General features: G+C 33.4%; 1 protein-coding gene across 1 annotated transcript; it reads left to right on the top strand.

Annotated features, from left to right (window-relative positions):
* On the top strand, window positions 441-1,267 carry LOC107626523. The gene is made up of 2 exons (XM_016329427.1): window positions 441-650; window positions 776-1,267. The coding sequence occupies exons 1-2, from the start codon at window positions 441-443 to the stop codon at window positions 1,265-1,267; spliced, it is 702 nt and encodes a 233-aa protein (XP_016184913.1).

Here is a 10,509-nt window from a genome sequence, read left to right as displayed (position 1 = left end):
AAATCGTATCTACTGCATCTAAGAAATCATAACTAACTCGACATACGTTGAGTACTTGCATTTGCATCGGTTGTCTCTGTACTTTTTTTTTTTATGTATTATAATGATTTTGATATCCATGTTAATCACAACAATAATTTTTAAAAGGACATGTTACTAATGAAATATTTTTTAGACCAAAAACAATGAGTGTTATTTATTATTTAACAATGCATTTCAGATTTTTTTTTATTAGAGACTTATTTAATAAATTTTCAAATAATTATGTAATTTTAAATTAAAAAAATACAGATTTGATGATGTCAGAAGTCCAAATAAAAGATATTACACTTACAAAAATTGAAGATTTGCTCCAGTCAAATGGCAGGTCATTGAAAGAATATTGCGGAATGCCATATCCTCCAAAAAATTCGGTGTCTAGCTTAGAAGACAGAATTATAATGGAAGAGTTGAACTTTGATATTAATGCTCTTGCGAGTGAACTAGATGGGTATTTAGAGAAGCTAACTGATGAGCAAAAATCTGCATACGATAAGATAATTGGCGCTGTTAGCGGTAATATGGGTGGGTTTTCTTTTTATATGGTCAAGGTGGTTGTGGAAAAACATTCTTATGGTCAACTATCTCATGCTCAATTAGGTCTAAAGGAGGTATAGTGTTAAATGTTGCTTCAAGTGGGATTGCTACACTTCTGTTGCCTAATGGAAAAACTGCACATTCAAGGTTTAAAATTTCTTTGACCATAAATGAAGATTCTTTGTGTAACATTAAACAGGGAAGTCCTCTTGCAAGGTTAATAACTAAGGCCAAATTAATCATATGGGATGAAGCTCTAATAATAAGTAAGTATTGTTACGAAGCTTTAGACAAATATCTCAGAGACATCTTGAGGTGCTCAGATTCGTATAATGCTCATTTGCAATTTGGAGGTAAAGTTGTTGTCCTGAGAGGAGACTTTAGACAAATTTTACTTGTGATTCCCAGAGGCTCAAGACAAGATATAATTCAGTCTTCTATTAATTCTTCATATTTGTGGCATAACTGTAAGATTCTGAAGCTTACAAAAAATATGAGATTATCACTAGGTGAAACCAACAACGTACAAGAACTCAGAAATTTTATAGAATGGCTACTCAAAATTGGTGATGGTTTGGCTGGTGATACAACAGACGGTGAATCGATCATTCATATACCATCTGACATTTTGGTTAAGAACTCCGAGATAGTTTTGGATGACCTCATTGATTTTGTGTATCCAGATATGTGATCCAATTTATCCGTTGAAAATTATTTCAAAGATAGAGCAATTCTTGCACCAACAATGGATTGTGTCACTGATGTCAACAACAAGATGACTGCAGGGTTACCTGGACAAGAAAGAGTCTACTTAAGTTCAGACTCTGTGTGTGTTGAGAAGGAAAATATGGAATTTGAGTTAGATGCTTTCTCACCGAAGATTCTAAATGGAATAAATTGTTCAGGTCTACCACCACATAAGTTGGTCGTGAAGGTTGGCGCTCTTGTTATGTTGATGCGAAATATAGACCAAACTAATGGTTTGTACAATGAAACGAGAATGCAAGTTAGAAGAATGGAAAACCATGTGATAGAATACAAGACTTTAACCGGTAACAAAGTTGGGAGTATTGTTCTTATCCCAAGACTGAATCTAATTCCAAATAACGAAACATTACCGGTCAGATTTCAAAGAAGACAATTCCCAATTATTATGTCATTTGCAATGACAATAAATAAGTCACAGGGACAAACTCTATCAAAAGTTGGAATATACCTTTCAAGGCCAGTTTTCACCCATGGTCAATTGTATGTTGCGTTATCAAGAGTAACAAGTAAAGATGGCATGCGAGTGCTGTTGCAAGATCACAGACACTTGGAAGATAACTGCACGATGAATGTGGTATATAGAGAAGTTTTTGAGAGCTTATAATGAAAAAGTAATAACGAAATCTCTTTGATTAAATTTATTTATTTATTTAAATTTATTACTATCAATTAAAAAAATTGACAAATTCTAGGTGCTAATTGATAATACATTCTTATTGTACATTAATAGCTTGAGAATATTAAAATTATCATAAAAATTCGCATTATTTTATTCTCCTGATAAACAATTTTATAATTACGTTAATCATATAATTTTGTATACTAACATTGATATAGTGTTGTTTCAGGTATATATTTTGCAGACATCAAAGGATAGTGTTGAGTTGTTATTCAGTGGGTTTAAATTATTTATTGTTTATTGGAGAACTTTCTGCATTAGTATTTTCTACTAATTTGTTGTTCATTTTGAGCTGATTTTGAAATGTTCTTACTTCATAATAAACCCACATATAAAAATTTGTTGGTGGACTTAAGTGTTACTAGATTATTTACGATTACATTGAGTAAATATGTCTGATTTATTGAAGAAAGTAGATTACTAAAATTGGTTAATAACTATTATAGAGTTAATACAATTAGCACCAGGCTAAGAAAAAACAAACAATGCATAGCATGTTATTTTTTATTAATCAAATTATTATAATTCAAATTAATTTTAACAAAATAACTTAAAATTATAATTTCAATCTTATCACGTGCATGACACGGGTTATTATACTTGTTATTATTGCTTTATTTGAGCAAACCGGATAAGTTTTTAGAGTTCCTTTTAGTGTTCCTTTTTAGTGTTACTTTTTACTATATATCTGTTCCATTGTTTCTTTTCAGTCACCTCCTTATTATTATATTGCTGTTGTTATTGTTGTTGTTGTTGTTGCTGTCTTTGAACAAACTGGGTAAGTTTTTAGTGTTTCTTTTTAGTGATACTTTTTACTATATATCCGTCCCATTGTTTCTTTTCAGTCACCTCATTATTATTATTATTATTATTATTATTATTATTATTATTATTATTATTATTATTATTATTATTATTATTATTATAATNNNNTAGGGGTAATGGGTGCCAGGTTGGGCGTTTAAAACGGCCCTTATGAATGATGAGGAAAGATTGGACGTTTGGGCGCCACTAATAAGCGTTTGAAACGCTGGCCAAAAGGCACAAGAAATGAAGCTCCCGAAGTATCGAAGGCACCTCTTGAGGAAAGCGCTTCACTTCACGGGGGAGTCGGAAACGCCAAGGCTTCAATATGCTGCATGCTTCGTTGGTTTCAATTAGAAAGGGGTGGGGGTAATGGATGAGATACTACGGGTACTGGGTAGTGATAATATGAAAGGGGTTTTATGTCATTTCGAAAATTATTATAGACAAAATGATGATTTTATAACGTTTTATAACGTTGAGGATTATTTTAATAACAAAAAAAGTCAGGGACGATTTTGATTTTCACCCAAAACGTTAAGATGAAAAAAATACTTAACCCTTATTATTATTATTGCTGTATTTGAGCAAATCGGGTAAGTTTTTAGTAGGGGTGTTATCGGTTCAGTTTGGTTCGGTTTTAGACCAAAAACCAACCGAACCGATTTATTCGGTTTTTATATAATACCAACCAATCGGTTTGCTGTTTGCGCAACAACCGAACCGAACCGAACCGAACCAAAAGCGGTTTGGTTCGGTCGGTTTTTTCGGTTTTTAAATTCTAATTAATAGAAAATTAATCTTAGTAAAATGATGTTCAAAACAATCAATAAACTGAAATAATATTACATTACATTCAAATTCAACACAATTTCAACTCATTCCAACAACTAAACATAAAACAAACACATTTGTTAAGTCTAAAATTTTCATTTTTAATGTATTACTAAACCATTTCTGCGGTTCGGTTCGGTTTCTGCTGAGCCAACCGAAAACCGAACCGAACCGATCGGTTTATTTCAGAAAAAACCAAAAAAACCGATTTTTTTCGGTTTTTATTCGGTTGTTGTAAACTTCGGTTCGGTTTTGTGGTAAATTTCGGTTTGGCTCGGTAACTTACACCCCTAGTTTTTAGTGTTATTTTTTACTATTTATTCGTTCCATTGTTTCTTTTCAATCACCTCCTCCTTATTATTATTATTATTATTATTATTATTATTATTATTATTATTATTATTATTATTATTATTATTATTATTATTATTGTTATTGTTGTTATTCTTATTATTGTTATTGGTTTTGTTATTATTATTATTGTTGTTATTATTGTTATTATTATTATTATTGTCTTTGAGTAAACTGGGTAAATTTTTAGTGTTATTTTTTACTATATATCCGTCTCATTGTTTCTTTTCCGTCACCTCATTATTATTATTATTATTGTTGTTGTTGTTGTTGTTGTTGTTGTTGTTGTTGTTGTTAAGAACATATTATTAATATGGTTATCACATATTAACCATATTATTATATTAAGAACATATTAAGAACATATTGTTATGTTCTTAATATGTTATAACAATATGTTCTTAATATGTTTTTAATATGTTCTTAACATATTATTTCATATTAATATAAAAACATGTAATAATATGTTCTTATATAAAATAATATGTTATAACATAACTTAATTTATATGTCCTTATATATATTTGTATAGGTTGAGTTTAAGGTGAAAAATTCTGAAGAGGTGTTCGATATATGGGAAATTGTTGAAAAACAACCCGTGATTGCAAATATTTTATTAACGCGTGCATTTCGGAAGCTAAAAGGTGTGAGTATAAATTTGCATTTATATAAATTTTTTTTCTCTATTTTTACAATTCTAATTTTATTCTTTATAAATTTATGTATTTTTTATCTAATTTTTTTCTGTATTTACAATTTAGGATTCTATATATAAAGGTCTCATTATAGAAGAAGAGATAAAAGAATATCGTTATCACACAATTTTAGTTGTAGGACGTGTTACCAGAAAAATTAGAAGCAAAGTGAGAGAATATTATATAATTAAAAACTCCTAGAGAACAAAGTAGGAAAAGAATGACGGTGAAAAAATCAATCGTAAGCCATTTACATACAAAAAAAAAACAAAGAGATAGAAAATAGAAGGCCATATCTATTGAGCTATTAACAGAAGGATTAATTCCTGTTAATGTTTCTATGTTAAAAGGGCAGGTATCATCATCATTTATCTATATTTTGAGTGTATCTTGGTATTTTAATTTGTTATTTTAATTATGAGTAAGCTACTGTCTATCATAAATCATCAAAATTATTAATGAAACAACCACTCTTTAAATCTGGAAGTACAGGCTGTTTAATTTTATCACTTAAAGGAACTGTAGCAGTAAGACCTTTGTTGATGAGGCAGTAAGGCTAATTTGACGATGTTCTTGAAAGTGATAAGATCCAAATGTAAGAACTCCTGGTGGCTATGGATTTAGAGATTGCAAAAAAAAAAAAAGAGTTAAAACCCCAGATCCAAAAATTTGAGTGATAGTTTAGTGATAATGTTTATATTCTTTCTGAACCAAAGGAGGGCAATGATATCAGATTTTATGGAAATATGTCTAAACTCTTCCGTTCTCTTTCTAGACGCCTTTCTTTTTCTTCTCCGTCTTCCTCCTCCACCTCTCCAATCCATTCTTCCTCCAATCCCCTTACTGAGAAAGTGGCTAGGCCTGACGAACTTTCTCCCAAACACAATATCTTTGAAGAAGAAGTTTGCTTCGAAGATATCAATCAAGCCATCGATAATTGGGAGATACCCAAAATCCCCCAAGATGAGCTTTATGTCCCTGACGACAACAAAAGAAAATCAGACTATATCATCAAAACCGCTGAAAATAATATTCCTCTGGGACCGGATTCCGGTGAGGAATTCCATCTCTTAACCAAACAATCTGTCAGAGAACATGCCCGTCACTACAGATATCTTCACATAGGGTGTGTCCAAGTTGCAGTTAAACCTCTCATCCGAGAAGGCTTGAATGCTTCCATCCTCATGTGTCTTCGAGACATTAGACACAATGATTTCCAAGACTCCCTTATTGGAACAGTTGAAACAAGTCTTGGACATGGTCTAGTTTATTTCAATTGTTTCCCTAACAAAACGGTCAGCTTGTTAGACACCAACATCCTTGATTCTCTCTTCCTGAACATCCGAATTCATGGTCTAAACATGAAGGAAGGATCCATTCCAGCCGCTTTAATCTATAGGATTCAATACAAGGTTATGAATACTTGTAATTCTAGAGTCCTTCTCAAAACCCAAGATCGTGAAACTACTTTGTTTGTCACTGACATGACAAAGGCCAACGTCATGATTCCAAGGCTCATAAGGTGGGATGAAATTGATCTCCCCCAGTCATGGTCTATTGACAGAGCGATCCCTACACAACCTAGACAAGCACCCCTCTTACGAGAAATAAAACAGGATGAATCAGGGAAGTAGAAATTTTCTTCGACAGACGAAATTCTTTTTCCTCCAGGTCTGAAGCAGGGACATCTAATGATTTTGCTTCAGCAAGAAGGTCTTTTTCCGTAACTTCTCAATCTCAGTTTTCAAAATGCTCAAAACCTGTACATTCTGAAATCAATATTTCGGGATTACAAAATAATTCAAACATTTCTCAAGCAGTTTATCAAACCGATGATAAGCATTCAGATGATGATATTGAGATAGAATCTTCCATTCAATCTCCAACATACTCATCTATGCAGGGTGCTCAATATTCTTCTGTGAATAATGCCCAATGAGTAGCACAGAATTTATCATAGATAGAGAAGCTTTACGTAAAAACCTTGATTCTGAGGAATATGATCTCCACAGAGAATGGTATTTACGTACGCATACAGCTGCTCAAATTGCATCATTCAAAGAAAAATATTACAATTTTCTAAAAGAAGTTAAGATGCATATTCCTTTCTTTGAATGGTTTCATGCTTATTCCATCAAAAACAATCTTGCTTATCCTTTCAAAAACAAAGAAAACATGCTTTCAGCAAATGTTATTTCAACTTGGAAGATTAAAGATGGGAATTTAGTTAGATATGAGTTTCCTCCAAAAGGACCCTTTGTAATTTCAAACACGGAAGGACATAACCCTATTATGGCCTCTCCTTTTAAATCAAAAAATATTGATGAAGCCGTCGCCTCAAAAGATATTAAAAATCTTATTGAACAATCAAATTACACCAATAGATTTTTACAATGTCTAGGTGACAACCTTTCATCTTCGAGATCTACTTTTTCTTTGAAAAATGTTTCTGAAGCCTCTACTTCTAAAAGTATTGAGAAACCCCTTTTTAAACCTTTTAAAATTAGTAGTAAGGCAAAGCAAAGTCTTAAAACTTCCATTTTAAAACAACAATCTGGTGATTCAGAAGTTATTCAAAAAATTGACCAACTTTTAAACCGTTTCTCTACTGTCCCTGAAACTCCTAACTCTGGTGAGTCTACTTCTCGTATTCAAACACGCTCATCCAAAGCCGTTAATGCCCTTTGTCATGAGTCCAATGACTCCTCCTCCGAACAAAGTGATGATTCTCACAAATCATCCTAATCAAATTGAGAAGTCTATTTGTTCAGATCTGCCTCATGCTTTTTGGAATAGGAGAGAACATGTTGTTGATCTTCCCTATGAAAAGAATTTCAAAGAATCAAAAATCCCTACAAAAGCCCGCCCCATTCAAATGAATGAGCAGCTTTTGCAGCATTGTCAAAAAGAAATAAAAGATCTTTTGGATAAAGGCTTAATTCGTCCTAGCAAGAGTCCTTGGTCTTGCTCTGCTTTTTATGTTAATAAGCAAGCTGAGATAGAACGAGGAACTCCTAGGCTCGTCATCAATTATAAACCTTTGAATGAAGCCTTACAATGGATTCGTTATCCTATTCCAAACAAAAAAGATTTGCTTAATAGATTAAATTCTGCAAACATTTTTTCAAAATTTGATATGAAATCTGGTTTTTGGCAGATCCAAATCACAGAATCAGACCGATACAAAATAGCATTTACAGTTCCATTTGGACAATACGAATGGAATGTAATGCCTTTTGGTCTGAAAAATGCCCCATCCGAATTTCAAAAAATTATGAACGATATTTTCAACCCATATTCAAACTTTGCCATCGTTTACATTGATGATGTTTTAATCTTTTCCCAATCTTTACATGAACACTTCAAGCATGTTAAAACCTTTATGTATATCATAAAAATTTCAATCTGACTTACTCAATCAAAAATTTTTAGTCCGAGTTGATTGTAAATCGGCTAAAGATGTTTTACAAAATGATGTTAAAAATCTTGCATCAAAACAAGTTTTTGCCAGGTGGCAAGCTATTTTAAGTGTCTTTGATTTTGATATTGAGCACATCAAGGGCAACTCAAACTCTCTCGCTGACTTTCTCACACGTGAATATTTGCAGGGAGATAAGCAGAAAGACGATGCCTAAAAAGGCAACCTTAGCCTCAGCAAGAGGCAGAGGCATTCGCCTAGCCTTACCAGGGCCAATCAGAAGATCTGGGTCTAGCACCCTAACGGAGTCATCTACCCAACAACCTACTCAACAATCTGGGTCATCTACCCAACAACCCACCCAACAAGCTGGGTCATCTACCCAAGGTGTGATCATCTTTGTATTTTTTGTCTTCTTCAATCATTTGCATGATTTGCTAAAGATGTTTTGCTAGAGTTTCTTTCGATTGAGCTCCTACGAGGGCTGCAGCAATTTGGGCTTTTTGATTGAGGAACAGGGCAGTTTCTGGATCAGAAATCTTTTAACTTTCAAGATTGGATTTGAACCACTCTCTGACCTTCTCTGGGTAGGCCATTGAGGCATCAAATTGAGACCACCATTTGACATAGCCATGCCTTTGTAGGATTGGATATAATTTGGGGTGGTTTGGTTTTGCATATTTGTATTGCCATGAGAATACCCATGCCAATGAAAATGTTGAGAAAAATTTTAACATTACAGGAACACATGTCTCCTGACTGTTAAAGTTTGATTGAAAAAGTTTATACCCTTCATCTGTTGGTGAGGGTAAAATTTCTTGGATTGGTCCAAAGAAGTCCCACCATTGGTAGAACCAGTTTGGAAAAACATAATTGGTTTTTCTTTTAAAATAAATTAACCATGAATGTCTGAACTGAGTATTTTGAAACCAAAATACTTTAGTCCAGGCTTCCATGTAGTCCCAATAATTAAAACCTATTGGGTCATAATTTTGAGAAAATTTTTGAATTTTGTTTAAGTTGTTCCCAAATTGCTTTGGGGACAAAATTTTGAGAATTTGGATGGTTGAATGGGTTATAAATTCAGGATTGGTTTTATCCTTGTAATGTTTAATAGATACTGAGTCAGTATCTATTAAGATGAATTCGTAAAATTGACGAGTTTTGTTAGGTGCTAAGGGCCTGAAGTGGAATCCAGTAGGGAAAATCTTTGGGATGACTTTGTTTGGAGAGCTATCCCAGAATTCAGGCTCTATGTGGATAATATTTACGGTTTTATTTGTAGATAAGTAATTGGTTTGGGTTTTTTGAGTTTTGGTAGTGGTTGAGGATGTTTGGGATGTCAAGACGACAGACTTTTGTTTTCCTATTTGGATGACTGTTTTACGATTGGCTACTTGAGATATCAATTGAGATAAGTCAATTTCTTCATCAGACTCACTGTAAAGGTCAGCCCAAGATTTTTTGTTGAGTTTAGTGAGACCCTGGTCCTGTAAGGCCAGGAGGGTTTCGATTGGGATGGCATAGTCTGCTTTGGATTGTTTGGCTTGACTGTTTTTTGGTTCAAAAGATTTTTGGGTGGGTTGTTGGATAGATGACCCAGCTTGTTGGGTGGGTTGTTGGGTAGATGACCTAGATTGTTGAGTAGGTTGTTGGGTAGATGACTCCGTTGGGGTGCTAGACCCAGATCTTCTGATTGGCCCTGGTAGGGCTAGGCGAATGCCTCTACCTCTTGCTGAGGCTAAGGTTGCCTTTTTAGGCATCGTCTTTCTGCTTATCTCCCTGCAAATATTCACGTGTGAGAAAGTCAGGGAGAGAGTTTGAGTTGCCCTTGATGTGCTCAATATCAAAATCAAAGACGCTTAAAATAGCTTGCCACCTGGCAAAAACTTATTTTGATGCAAGATTTTTAACATCATTTTGTAAAACATCTTTAGCCGATTTACAATCAACTCGGACTAAAAATTTTTGATTGAGTAAGTCAGATTGAAATTTTGTGGTGCATAAAACAATGGCTAAAATTTTTTTTTTGATAGTGGAATATTTTTTTTGAGTACTATTCCAATGTTTGGATGTAAATGCAATGATACATTCTTTATCATGCAATTTTTGTTTTAGGATACCGCCATATCCTAAATCTGATGCATCTGTTTCCACTATCTTGAATGCATGAGGAACCGGTAAGTAAAGACAAGGAAGATTGCGGACTTTGGTTTTAAGGAACCTGATAATATCAGAATGTTTTTCTGTCCAAGGTGGAGGATTTTTCTTAAGCCTATCATGGAGAGGCTTAATGAGGTTGTTAAGATTTGGGATGAATTCCGAAACATAATTGAGACATCCTAGGAACCTCTGGAGCTGAGGTTTATCAAGGATATAATCTG

Source organism: Arachis ipaensis, chromosome B02 (genome assembly GCF_000816755.2).
Source record: "Arachis ipaensis cultivar K30076 chromosome B02, Araip1.1, whole genome shotgun sequence".
NCBI classification, from domain to species: Eukaryota; Viridiplantae; Streptophyta; class Magnoliopsida; order Fabales; family Fabaceae; genus Arachis; species Arachis ipaensis.
This window is presented reverse-complemented; position numbering and strand designations above follow the sequence as displayed.

What these genes read in the sequence shown, in the direction of transcription:
- LOC107626523 (XM_016329427.1), top strand. Translation starts at nt 441, where the DNA reads ATGGAAGAGTTGAACTTTGATATTAATGCTCTTGCGAGTGAACTAGAT. An exon ending in CTCAATTAGGTCTAAAGGAG is followed by an intron (nt 651 to 775) that starts GTATAGTGTTAA and finishes AACATTAAACAG; the next exon opens with GGAAGTCCTCTTGCAAGGTT.